This window comes from Musa acuminata, chromosome BXJ2-6 (genome assembly GCF_036884655.1).
Source record: "Musa acuminata AAA Group cultivar baxijiao chromosome BXJ2-6, Cavendish_Baxijiao_AAA, whole genome shotgun sequence".
Taxonomy (NCBI): domain Eukaryota; kingdom Viridiplantae; phylum Streptophyta; class Magnoliopsida; order Zingiberales; family Musaceae; genus Musa; species Musa acuminata.
Window position 1 is genome coordinate 4,619,461 of NC_088343.1, and position 14,355 is coordinate 4,633,815.

Consider the following 14,355-nt stretch of genomic DNA (forward strand, 5'->3'; position numbering starts at 1 on the left):
CTCAGACTACGGATGCTTTTAGATCCGGTTTGCTTCTGATTTCGGCACAATTCATCTGTGGGATTCCTGTCCATTGAATCGAGATGGGAAATCTGAGGGAAGCGATCATAATAATAATAATGATAAGGCGTGGTGGAGGAAGCGTGACTTTTGAGAGATGCACTCGTTCTTAGGGAACCGATATGTTTAACGGAAATCATTCTATCACTTCTCTCCATTGTTCTCACTTTCCCTCTTCCAACCTTTGGCAGACATCCATGTTCCGCATCTTGAATTTTTGCTGGTCAGTGAGATCTCCGTATGTTGTTCGACACAAGTGCAGCTTCATGGCGGAAGATCGATCTCTTGTTTCTAGCTAAGCTTTTTGTTCTCTTCCAGAATGCGTAGCAAGAACTGGATACCCAGATCTACATTCCATCTCAGGCTAGATTCCTTTGGCTTCTCTTACTTGTTAGTTCATGAATCTCTTCTTTCTCTATATATTCTTGGCATGGATTCGAGTTCTTTGCTTCAGATCTTACTCGGGTATTTATGACTGGATCCATAGCTACTGCTCTCATTCATCCTTGGAGTTTTATGCTCTCTCTCTCCTCTCATCTCCTAACTATACTTAGATGTAGCTATATGTTCATCAGTTATCTTTTCTTACCATTTTTATGAGTTTGATTGCTGGTTTAATCTCGAATGGTTTCACGCGTTGAATGGCCTGTTTACTCAGCTGATCATTTGAGCTCCAAACAAAAACTCATTAATTAGTTTGCATCTTATACTTTGGCTGTTGCACTTTATCATACACATCTTGAGTTTGCTTTGGGTTCTTTTAACTGAAATGAATTTGAGGTTAATATCTTATGATCATTTTCGTTTTTTTAGCCATTTGTGAGGTTTACAACTTTTTAATGTCACTTACTATCGATTCATCTCTACAGCTGGGAAGAATATTTTGAAGTTTGTATATAAATAAAACATTAGTTGTTTTATCAAAGGAGAAGAAGTGATCAGTCATTAGACATTAACTGCAAAGGAAAATGGTTAATGTCGATGGAGTTTATCTCAAACTCTCGATCACACACACATATGGGATACAACCATATGATCGGTAAACTTGAACTCAACGTGTCTCGTTGCATGGATATTGTCCTTCCTTATCTGTGCCAGTTCTCTTCTCTGTTACCCTACCCTGACGTGTGGACATGCGCCATAAATTCCCTGTATACACTACAACTTGAAACTTGTTGAACTTTGTATACGCTGCTCAGGTTTTATCACAGCAGAAGGATCGTGGACAGATTTGTAGAGACTTTATCGTGAAAGGATAATTTTATTCATCGAGCTAAATGTATATTTATAAGGGTTTGATCGAGAGATTTTTTTTAATCATGTGCTCAAATCATGCACATATATATTAGTGATTGATTCTCAAATCATATATCAATTAAGGATTAGAGTAGGTAAAGAATATAAAGTTATCATTTCATATTTGTTGCCCTTATAAGATTTAGTTTTCGTTAAGGATGCTAATCTTAAATCGATACAATTGAAATATCCTACGAGTAAGATGCTTTGTGAGAGACTCAGTTAGTTTGTTAGAAGTATAAACATGCGAAACACATAGTTGATGTCTCATAACTTGATCTCTAACAAAGTGAAAGTCGGTAATGTGTTTCATGCGAGAGTAGAATACCAGGTTAGAGCATAGGTAGGTGGCATCGACATTATTGTAGTACATTATATGAGTGGATTGAGAGATGATGCCAAATTCATGTAGCAGATTGATGACCTAATTGAGTTTTGAAGTAGTGGTGATGATAGCTCGGTATTCAACTTCAGTGGTGGATCTTGTGATTGTGTTCTATTTTTTGAAACTCCAACTAATCAAATTTGCTCTAAGAAAAATAATATAAACTAATGTAGATATTCTATTATCAATGTTACTTGCCTAATTAACATCGACAAAGACATAAAGATGAAGTGATGAGTGTTTACGAAGAAATCCATAATTGAGTTCTTTTATGATATCACAAGATACATTTTAATGCAAACCAATGGACAGTGGACGATCGATGCATGAATTATGATAATTTATTGACTGTAAATGAAATATCTATACATATTAGAGATAAATACTACATGGAACCAAGTACTTGTCGGTGCTATATAGGTTCTGTAGTAGAGCGATCATCATATAATTTGAGTAATTTAATAATAGAGAGTGGGATGGTGATTTATGTGATAGTCTGCATGTTCGTCTTTGATAATAGATGTTAAATGTATTTCTTTTGAGATAAAAAAATCTAAAAGATGGAAATATTGTTTCTACTCTAAGAAAATATCTTAAGATTCCTAAGCCTTTGAAGAATTAATCTATCAACTGCTTAAGGAATCTTTTAATTTTTACGAAAGTATCACTTGTGATAATAATGTTACCCACATAAACCAGTAGATATATAGTATATTTTTGTTGTCGTAGAAATAAAGAAGTGTCAAATTTGGAGTTGATGGAGTCGGTTAACATAAAAAATGAGCCAAGTTTGATATATTTAGCTCTTGGAACTTGGTAAAGTTCATAAATAGTTTTTTATAATTTACAAATATGGTTTGGATATTAAGTGTAGATAAAGCTATGAGGTTGCTGCATAAAAACATTTTCAGTTAAGGTTTTATGTAAGAAAGCATTGTTAATATTTAGTTAACATACATGCTAGCCTTAAGTCATAAACAAACTCAGGATGAGTCGAATTGTCATCGATTTTACAACTAAACTAAAGGTCTTTATGAAATCAACACCTGGTCATTGATGAAACTATTTGGCCATTAGATATATTTTGTATCTAGTAATATATCAATCTGAGTTTCATTTAATTTGAAAGATTCATTTACACCTGATGACATTTTATGTGAAGTGAGATGGTACAATGGTTCATATGACATTGAAACAAGATATTGTCTTTCTCACACATCCTTGCACTAGTGTGGAGATTTTTAGGCTTAGGTAATGCTTGTGGGTTTAATAGGGTCAGATGGAGAAATTGTGGTAGCATAAAGATCAAAGATTTGGTGTAGTTTGAAGATGTCATTTTAGAAGTGTATTGGCATGTAATGTCTGGGCTCAATGGTGTTATTGGGTTGTGTTGATGATATACGAATTGATGAAGAGTTAGTGACACGTACATAATCAGGATGATGCACTTTGGTGTCACTTGGCCGAGGAGAAGACAAAGACATCATTTGTGGAAAATATTATGTTCAATGGAGTGTTTGATGAAAATATAAGGTTTATATCTTTGTGTTGACTTGTAAGAAACATATGGGCATAGTCAAAGATAACATAAATAACCAAATATTTTAAGTTTTTAAAAATTTTGGGTTTTGTGAAATAGTTTTTCAAATAGTAACTAGTGTTGTAGGATTGGGATGAGTATGCGGTTAATGAGGTAGATCGCAGTTTAAATGTTGCTTACTAAAAGAATATTCGCTCAAGAGATGGAATTCAACATCATCTCGATCCTAGAGATCGCCTTCGGTAATCGAAGGCTGGCAATGAGGTCATTGGCGAAGTCGTTCTTGCGTAAGAGCGATAGCTTCCGGTGCTTCTTCACATTGTACGAGAGATTGATGATGACAAGGATGAAAGGGATGGAGGCGAAAGGCCAAGTGGTCGTCAATGCCACCTCTGGTAGTGAGTCATCGAGCTTGAGGACATGGTGCTTCGGGGAGGTGTAGCCATCGCTCTTGTCGACATCGCAGTTGTGTTCATCGTCGATGCACTTGAAGAGCTGGTCGAGGCTAATGAACTTTTAGTCGTTGCTACCGAAGTCTTGCTTGACATTAGCTCGAGGGCTATTGTGGCCAAGCAGGTTGTCATGATCGATGTCCTTGACCTTTGCCATCGGGAATGATCATCAATCGAACAAGGATATCTTATCCATGAACCAGGGCATGGTATCGCTTCACAATCTCCTTTTATCTTGTTGGGGTCTCTTGTTGGTCGTCGATGCCGGTGGGTGCTGGAGTTGATGGTAGTTGAGTTGTTGTCTGCAGCTAAGATCGTAGTGTCGTATGTTAGACTAGCTAGGGCAAGAGCGAAATAACAACTTCCATCATGCCCATTAGCGTATGCACCTATCATGTGAGGTTTAGGAACACCTTAGTGAGGATGAGCAGGTGGCTCGGGTCAATCTTGCTTTCTTCATTGAGGTGATCTCATGGTCGGAACCAACGGTGATCACTCCTATCGTAGCCTCTTGCGCGTCTCCTTGCGTTTACTTGAGACCATCGCCTCAGTTGCTTATGTATTGGTTGGTCCTCCGGAGGACCTCAAGTATAGTCACCGATGACCTCTCCACCAATAGCCAAAAAAAGGCAAGAGGACTTGAGCTCCATCATGAAAGCTTGAATCACGAGTGATGGATGGGCTTCTTGCACACCTCAGATTTCGTTGGTGAACCGAACGACAAAGTCAGAGAGTGTCTCTTCCTCCCCTTGCCCGAGTCCGAGCAACATTATCATCAATGGTCTTAAGCGCATATTCCTAAGGTGATGTATGCGAGATGATGATTCCACATTATAATGTATCATCTAACTCCATCCACTACTAGGTTAGACTATGAGACCAATTCTCATGGTCCATAGGATAATTGACCTATTAATTTTATTGAGTTTGAATCATTAATTAAAAATAATTAAATTAAAAATAATTAAATTAAAAATTAATAATAATACACTCAATGTATTCATTATAAGTTAATTTAGGTCTTAGTTCACTTCTCACACGGACTAAACCGGAATTTTACAGCATGTGTAGAATTTTCATGATCTTTCACTATCACTAATATCTCACTTATTTTCTTAATTTAATCTACGCTTATCATTTAAGTTGGATTTTCTTTTTCTCCTCAAATGTTTTTGATTCGTTTTCAATTACCCTAAAAGCAACCCCCATCCTCCCGTTTTGGCAACGGAGTTGGTTCTTCGTTTACCTCCTCGCGATGGCGCTCTCCGTGCTCTTCGCCCTCTTGGCCCTCCTCCTCCTCAGCCTCGTCGAGGGCTCTTGCCATCCCGCCTCCGCCAATGTCGTCGAGGTCTCTGCTGACGAACCCCATATCTCGATATCTATAATGGCTTCTTGATTTTGCTTCACTAATTTCTTCGTTCATTTTGTTGGGGCAGATTACTTTAGGGTCTGTTATCAAATTGATGCACGAGAGGGCGAAGTGCCGGTTGCACTCGCACGATGTGCCATATGGATCAGGGAGCGGGCAGCAGTCGGTCACTGGATCTCCCGATGTGGATGATTCCAATAGTTGTTGGGTGATCTCCCATGAGAACCTTATGCCGTCTGTTTATTAGCATGTTTTAGCCCTTTTTTGCCCACAAGAGGTAGTGGACTATAGGATGAAAAAACTGAGCGATCTTTAGCTGAAAATTGCCTACATACACAAGGCTTAGGTTAAAAAGTGAAAGCCATGGAATATGAGTTGTCCAATCATGTGCATCTTAGTTATGCTTGCTAATTTTGGCATATCTTATAGTAGTATTGAAGTTCTCTGATTTATCAGAAAGTTCTCAAGCATCTTGTATTTGTTATTTGTGAATGACATTCTCTTGAAGTCTTCATCATAATAGAAATCCTGAAGTTTCTCCTTGTTGCTGCAGGATTATACTCTGCTGAACTCAAGAATTATGAAGTATTCCAGTTCATATTGTTTTTACTAGGAAATGAGGGATCAAACTCAAGAAATGGAATGAGCATTACTGGTAAAATTTGATCCAAACTATAACTTACTGAAAGGAATTATGTCGCTTCACATTACTTCTAATAAGAAAAGAAAGAATGACAAAAATATTTAGTTGTTAGAAGTTGATCTCGGATCCTACCCATTGAAGTTGAGTGCTAAGAAGTGAATGCATTTTGGAATTTTACTTGGGAATTTAATTTTTTTGGGGATCCAAATTGTGGATGTAACCCACTTGAAATGTACTTCAGTCTAGTACATCTGTTTTGTTGCATAACCTATCCCTGTATGGCTGATAATCTATGCTTTAGTGAAAATTTCAGCAATTTTTACCACCACTTCTCTACATAGTTAGGCGGGACTCCTCTTGAATACAGACAAGGGAACCATTCTGTTTGGTTCTCAATATTTTGACCTGCTAAAACATGCCTGTTACCTCCAACTTAAGCTTTGGGATACTAGCATCCATTTTGAGTTGTTCCCTTGCAAGGTAGGTTCTTATGCATTACTCACCTGACTTTCACTGCAAAACACAACTCGTATCCAACTTGTAGATGGATTCTCAACTGCAGAGGAGGAGAGGAGGTGGTGGTGGTGGAAGGAGAGAGGGAGAGAGAGAGAGAGGAAAAACATAAGACAGCTGTTAACTACTTGTAGAAAAGAGAAAAGTGGACCCGGTATTATCTGGTATGGTAAGCTTACCATGGTAAAAGCTCAGTTTTGGACCATGCAGTGCAATTTAAACCATGGATCATACTCATTTTATGGTGGAATGCTTGAAACAATGTTAGTTAGAGACAATATTTCTTACAAAGGTCTAAATTTTGCACTTGTATTGCAGCAAAGAAGTAACTAGGATTTAGGGTTGCTTCAGTTACTCTTATTGTTGTGAAGAATGTTGGATCTTTGCAAGTGAATTTCCTTGTGCAATTTCTTAAAATCAGGGTTTTATGTCCTTTTTCTGCTGAATCAGTGATTCATTTCCACTCTATGATCATGATGATATGTCATCGTAATTAAAATGGTTATTTGTTCCTCCTTTGACATATAGCATATGTCATTTGATGCATGTGAAATTTAATAAAGAAAATGAATATCTTTTAGGCTTCCTGATTTCCCTCAATCTGGTTCCTCTGTTTTGTAGTTTTTTGTTCTTATTCTTTCTTCTTCTCTCTTTCTGCTGCTTCTCTCTGCTCTGCTATCTAAATTACCTAGCAGCAGTTATATGTTGCTCACTTATTAAAATGAGTCCATCCTGCCACGTCCATTGGGTTTAGTCCATTTTTTTGCTTCCGTGTGATGATGAATATTCTGTACAAAAGGTAATTTGTACATGGCAGGATGGAACTTTCTGTACAAAATATTTCTCTTCGCTGTTTCTCCATTTTGCAAGATAAAATGTGATATCCCATCCTGCCACTTTTAAATTATATTTGGAGCAATTTGAGCAATTTTATCCTGCCAAATAAAATGTGATCTTCCATTTCCTTGACCTTTTTGAGCAATTTTCTGGTTATATATGTTTTCATTTCTTTAGTTTTAACTAAGCATTTTTGTTATTACTTTAGACTATCAAAGAAAGGCAATGTCGTAAGACTCAAAACTTCCCCCTATATTCAATTGCCTCTTAATTTCATACTTGAATTTCCTTAATCTAAGCTTCAAGAGCCACCAAGCAATGTGCAATTGATCCTTTTAATTTTTCAACTTTATTCTATCAAGTAACATCTTTAGTTGTTAATTTCTTTTCCCTTCTGACTCATTAGCTTGCAATCACTAGCTTCATCTCACTCTACAATATCTTGCTTTGATATTCATTATTTTCTGGATTAGCTTAAACTTTTCTTCTTGACAATACAGTAAAATTGAACTGTTGTATCATTGTCATGCCTCATTTTACTTCTATAAGATTTGCATCTCAAAACATCCATATTGGAATCACGTCCACGTCCCAAGTCGATTCATTTAACATCCTTTGCTGATAGTGTTGGCCCCATGGACGACTGCAACTGTCATTCAGCTGAAAGCCTTAGGCCTTACTGGTATATGATGCAGTCTCACAATTAACAACTTGCCTGGGGTTGGCCTTTTGTTTGAGCACAAACAGATTTTAAAATCTGAGAGCAACTGTTGTTTCTTGGCATAGAACTGAAGTGAACATGGATCTTAGAGATTTTTCAGAAATTAGTGCATTAGATGTTTCATTGATCATCAAAACATGATTGTTAAGCATGCCAAGTGAGTGCTGTATAAGGAGATCAAGAAAGGCTTGTTTAGGATTCTAGTGCTGTTTTGCATACGCTGCTTGTTCAAGTAATTTTTCACAACCTAGAGGGTGCACAAAGTAGTGCTTGTAAGTATGGTATAATAGTGTTTTTTGCAACTTTTTTCGATCCCTACTGATTTGCTGTGTATGCTTTGCCTGTAGGTAAGCTGCTTTGGCGGGGATGACCGATCGGATACTGGTGATTTTTGGCGGTGAGAGCTGCAAGCTGCTTGAAGTCGGTCATTTTCCATCTTATGTTTACTAAGTTGATTTATACATGGCTTTCTTGTTCAGTCTTGAGATTGAGGGCAGTAGGAAAACATGAAGGACTACAGAATAAGGCTTCGACGTGTTGATACTTGTCGAGGCCTATTAGCTCAGCTGGTTAGAGCGTCGTGCTAATAACGCGAAGGTCGCAGGTTCGAGACCTGCATGGGCCATTTAAAATTTTTTTCTTTCTTGTCTGACTTGGGCTTTATGGGTTGAATTGGGTTTCATAGGTGACGAACACTTGGTCTCAGGTTGAATTGGGTTGAAATGGGTTTATGGGTCTCAGGTTAAGATCTTAAGGCTTGACTTGAGTTTTATGGGCTTACAATTAGGCTTTTCTGTGTTGCTTTTAGTTTTACGAGGTTATGAAAAGCTTAGGTCTCTAACTGCGTTTGAGAATATATTTATATTTTTATTATACAGTTGAAGAAAGAGATTTATATTTATATTTATATTTATATTTTTAATGTGCAATTAGAGAAAGATATTTGTGTAAATGTGTAATTATATAATTCTTCGAGTGCTTGGTAAATAATAGATAACAATTATATTTTAGATATGTTGTTTGGTAAAATTATATTTTAAAAAATTATTAAATATTTATAACAAATTTATCCTTCTAATATTTTCAATTTTTATTTAAATAATAAGTAAATAAAAAAAATGAATGTATGAAATCCTATAAAAAATAGTATGGCTCAAATATATAATAAATAAAAAATATAATCATATAAATAAATATAACAATAATATTTAGAAAAATAAATATTTAAATTTTTATCTTATAAAAAATATAATTCTTATTAGTTTCTCACTAAACATTTTAGTTATCTTGTAATTTTAGATAAATTAAAAAAATTACATTAGCATCCTACAAATGCTAAAATCCTAATATTAGTATCAGTATTTCTATCAAATATCAATTTACATTTGAAATATACATTGAGCTCTCAATACATATTTCAAATATTGAGTTTATTGGATTTTATAGGTGGGTTCACAAAATGTTAGGTCCGGATGGATCTTATGCTCTTCTGAAAACTAATTTATTTTGGATCAATCAGTACTAATCCGTATCAATCTAAGTTATAATGATTTTATTTTAAACCATAAAAAGATATCATTATGATCGCGAAGGCCGACCCAACCACTAAAATGACATAACAAATGGGTAAGTAGTTCACATGATATTAAAGACAGGTACAAATAGTACAATTATTGTATTGATAATTCTATGATGATTCCAAAATTTTGAGCTTCTGTGACAACTCCCTAATTGAGTCAACAAATGATTTCATTGATTTTGCACAAAATATACAGTCTAAAAGAAAAAACAAAGAGAACATTTTAGTCTCAATGGAATATCCTTAACTTCATCACGTAGGAATTGAGTAGGAGCCATATTCCAATAAACCTAAGTATATTTACAAGGACTCAATATGTAAAATAGTATTTTTTAGATCACTGAAATGAAATAAACCATTCCAGAAAATAAAAAATTAGATTGTTGGAAATTATATGCAAATAAAAAGATTAGGGGGATAAATATGTTAGGATCAAGAGTACTAAGAGGGGGGGGTGTGTGAATTAGTGCAGCAAAAAAAATAGAGAGTTAACTTGAAAGCGAAAAAAAAACTATAGAGTGAATTAGTACAACGATTAAAACTACGTTTGTACGATGAAATTATTTCCGACGTAAAACCGTTTTCGGAAACTTAACTTGAAAGCGAGTTCATAAGGGAGTGCAACAAAAGTAATAAGGAAGTAAAGCACATATGGAGGTTTGCAGTGAGGTAAGTAGCAAGAAGAAATGCAAACTAGAGAGCATCGTAATTTTAGAGTGGTTCGGTCAATCTTGACCTACGTCCACTTTTGGCTTCCTCCTCCGACGAGATCACCGATGTCCACTAGAGGCCTTCATTCAATAGGCGAAGGCAAACCACCCTTTTACAGTTTCACTTCTTTTGACGGGCTTAGGAGACAACCCTTACAGAATTTTCACTCATCTCTTGAATGATCGAAACTTGGAAGAAAAGAGGGAGGAGAACTTTTAACTTATATAACACTTTTGAGCTCTAAAACTCATAAAGTAAGATTGGATTTTCGGTGCCCTTTAATGCAAGAAAGGGTGGGGTTTATATAGACTCCAAACTGGTTTGAATTTGGAGCTAAAAAATATCAATCTCCTGGATTTCCAAGGTCCTTGCGGTACTACCGTTATAACTGGGCGGTACTATCTCTCGGAGACCGAGCTCAGACGGTACCACCGCTTGATAGAGACGGTACCACCGCCCAATCTCACTCGAAGACTGAGCCCAACTGGTACCATTGCTTGACTTGGGCAGTTGCACCGCCCAGCTTTCCTAAGCTCTTGGGCGGTGCCATCGCCGACCAAGAAATCTAGGTTCTAATGGGCTGATCCATTCGGCCCAATTTGGGTCTATCAAGGGCTCAATTGCCCCCAGATTAAGTAATGGGATCACCTTCCATTTCCAGCTTAATCTACATGCTAATTACGATATTTCTTAAGACATTTACTGCAACCTGCTCCGATGCGTCAATCGCTTCTTTCGGCGAGCTTCTAGCGAACTTTCGGCGAACATCCGACGAACCCTCGACGATGCTCCGGCGAACTTCCAACAAACTCTTGGACTTGTAACAATTCACTTGGCGAGTTCCGACGAGCTTCTTTGGCAAACTCCTGGACTTCTCGGATTTGTTCCCGCAGAACCTCCGACGACCGTACGGACTTTCGTCGAACTCTCGAACCCTTAACGTGATCATAGTCTTGACTCCGGCGCAACTCCTATTGCATATCTTACTACCATCGTAGTTAATCCTATACACTTATCTCAACATATGGATTAGATAACAAATGACAATTAACTTCATCGAGATTCAATAAAATATAATATAATAATTTTTTTTAGGCTAATTTAAAAAATTATCAATTATTAATATCATAATTCATTCCGACGAAAAAGACTCACTGACTTGCAGATGGGTGAATAATTGCTTGGGTAGTTATTAGCATCCCGTGACCATCTAACTTCTCTCTAAGTCAATGATATATGGTTATCTTGTAATTTTGAACATGTCAGACATGCCTACTATTCAATATTATCTTATCTTACTCTCTTCTACTTAATACACAAATGCTTGCTTGATGATTCATATATCCATTTCTTCATCTCACTGAATCCATTATAAATAAGGAGTTTAATGCAAAGCATGTGTGCATGACTGATATCTCACTTTTTTATTATTATTTAATACATGCTTATCATTCAAGTTGGGTTTTATTTTTTCTCCTTAAAGGTTTTTGATTCTTTGTTGACCTTTCAATTATGCATCCACATCAACATGATTGAGCATATGTTGGCGTACATATGTGCTTCAGGTCAATGATTTTTTCAGATCGGTCAACATAAGATCTTTTGTTTTTTTTCTCTGACTTGACTTTTCGAGGTTTTTATGTGAACTAATAATATGTATAAATAAATACAAATACCAAATATATCATTAATGAAAATAAACTATAATATGAATTAAATTCAGGGAAATATGGAGGGATATGAATGTAATTTTGAGCTTTTGCTGGAGTGAGTGAGCGAGTGAGGGGGGGGTGGGGCCCGCCGAATTGGCCAATGGGAGAATCGGTGTGGTCGTTTCGGTTAGATATCTAATGCTCGACAACACACCACAGCACCCGACCATATCCAGTAACCATGGTTAGGTCAAGGGAACCGTGGTGGCACGATGGGGAATCCAATTCCCACCTCCTCCACTGTACTGCCATGACATAACGCAGCTCAACTACTTGCATTAAAATGTGAGGTTTGGGGAGGAAGCGAGCGGCCCAAACCGCGGGTTTATCGAATCCAAGGTTAAGATAATGACCAACTAATCCTCCGCCCTCCTATTTCTATACGGGCAGCTCCCCAGAGAACCACCCACCGCTGCCCGAGCTGCCCGTTCTTCCCCCGTTCCCTTCTCCTCCTCCTCCTCCTCCTCCTCCTCCTCTGTTGCTTCTGTTGCCCTGCCCTGCCCCTCCGGCCGTCTACGAACGGGATCCCGCTGTCGGCGATGACCGCCGCCGCTTGGACCTCGGTTTAGCTCGCCGGATCGGTAGATCCGCCCTTCTCCTGCTTCCCTCTGCCTCCCAGGTACCCCTCATCTCCGAATCTCGAGTCTCTGGAGACGCCGGCCAGGTTTCTCGCCCAAAAAGATGGGATTTTTCGCGTTCTTCGTCTTTTTTTTTTTCTTGTCCAAATCTAGATTTTGAGGGATTTTGCCTCTTCTAAACGCATGCTGAGAGAATAGGATAAAAATTAGATTTTTATCCCAAAAGATGACGCAAAAATCCAGTGTTTCACCCTTTCACCGTCGATGAAAAGAGACTTGGCATCTCAAAATCTTTCTTGTTCTCGTCCCGCCTCTCTCTACTAGAAAAAGCAAGTGTTCTTGTTTCTTATGGAAAAGATTTAGTGTTTCAGTTCTACATGTTTTATCTTTTTTTGAAGTTTTATTTTCTTATCTCTTACTGACTACCGACAAACGTCGGGCTTTTCTGTTCGATTGTTTTTTTTTGGGTGACTATGCGTTCGGCATCTTACGGTTTCCATCAGATCTGACGGCTCCTTTTCCATCTCCCACCACCTCCTCTTCTGTCGCCCCTCTCAGGCCATCCCACGCAGCGAGATCAGATCGCGGCCGCCCAAGAGATGGACGCGGTGCTGCCGACGCCGTCCCTGGTCCCGCTGGTCCCGCTACCCTGCGCCGCCGAGGCCTTCGCCGCGAGCCTCCTCGCCACCGCCCTCGCCCTCGCCCGCGCCGTCCACCTCCCCCTCCCGGTAAGCCCCTAATCCCTCCGCAAACCCTCCTCCTCGGTCTTCCTCGCTTCCCCCACCTCCTCCCACCACCATAAGGTCGCACCTTTGCCGCCCCGTGCTATCCTGCGCCGGCGGGCCCTCCCTTCCGGACCTGACCCCGCATCTATCAACCGCAGTTTGTAGTCCGCTTTCGGGTCCGCCGCGGGGCCCACTTACGGGAGGCTGGCTATTAAAGCTAGAGTTTGTTTATTTGCGGAGTGCAGTATCGGAATTCCGCGAGAATCTATCGCGGAATATTCACTCCTTACCTCCGTTGTACTCACGTTACATTTCCTCTTGCGACATCTTATCGGTGATGCCGCCACGTGTCGAGCGTTAGAACGTCAGACAGCCCAAAATATCTTAGGGTGGGGTGAGGTGGAGTGGAGTGGGAATTTATTTCCCTCGACAGGATTTAGATGGAAATTAGCTCTCAATATTCTCAGACGCCCTCCTATATTCATACTTCAATCAAGAATATATATATATATCTATCTATATGTGTGTGTGATAGAATGGGTTACAAAGGATATATTGATTCTAAGCTCAAATTTCTTCGGTACTAATTGGGCAGTTTCCTTTCCATTTGAGGATTTCATATGATTTTTATAAACCTTGATATGAAGTCCTTGGAGACGGAAATCCAAATGCTGAACAATATTTTTTATGTCAATTAGGTAAAGTTTGTAGGTATTAGTAAAATGCTTGAGGCTGCATTTCATCTTGCTGAGGTGATTGTCTGATGCATATTTGCTGGGATCGTTCTCTTTTACGTGTCTTTCAGTGCCAAGATTAGCTTAGAATATTTTGCCCAATTTGTTGGAAGCCATCTCTCTCACATCATTTACTGTGATGTAAATTGTTTTTGTTGTGATTCTTATGCTGGATGCATATTTGTTTATATTGCTCAGGATCTGATTCATGACATGCCTAGTATCCAAGTGTTTGGAGAGAAAAGTGAAACGAGCAAGCCTGTCGACGGTGATGATGAAGATGGCAATGAAGATGGGGACGGAGAAGAGGACGGTGCTGTCGGGGAGGGTGACGAAGAACCATCCGAGGATGACGGGGAGGGATACGAGAACCCCAATAATAACAGTGGCAAGAAAGCCCCTGGCGACGGTGCTGGTGGTGAAGAAAACGGAGAGGATGATGATGAAGAGGCCGAGGATCCAGAGGACGGGGATGATGACGACGATGATGAAGAAGATGA

At 38.6% G+C, this 14,355-nt stretch overlaps 1 protein-coding gene and 1 non-coding gene across 5 annotated transcripts; both read left to right on the forward strand.

Annotated features, from left to right (window-relative positions):
- On the forward strand, positions 1 to 8,689 carry LOC135614336 (stromal cell-derived factor 2-like protein). Of its 4 annotated transcripts, none has more exons than XR_010487492.1 (6): positions 1 to 283; positions 379 to 450; positions 4,933 to 5,081; positions 5,170 to 5,310; positions 5,656 to 5,757; positions 8,164 to 8,689. XR_010487492.1 is itself a non-coding variant. In XM_065111598.1 (5 exons), the coding sequence occupies exons 2-4, from the start codon at positions 4,989 to 4,991 to the stop codon at positions 5,713 to 5,715; spliced, it is 294 nt and encodes a 97-aa protein (XP_064967670.1). In that variant the 5' UTR covers positions 4 to 450; positions 4,933 to 4,988; the 3' UTR covers positions 5,716 to 5,757; positions 8,164 to 8,689. The 4 variants fall into 4 exon arrangements, 1 of the variants encoding a protein (XP_064967670.1); XR_010487491.1 differs by having other exon boundaries at positions 3 to 450; positions 8,164 to 8,213; positions 8,296 to 8,689; XM_065111598.1 differs by having other exon boundaries at positions 4 to 450.
- TRNAI-AAU (transfer RNA isoleucine (anticodon AAU)) lies at positions 8,368 to 8,441 on the forward strand. The gene has a single exon. It is a non-coding gene; the product is annotated as a tRNA-Ile (tRNA).
- Positions 8,690 to 14,355: the final 5,666 nt, after the last annotated feature.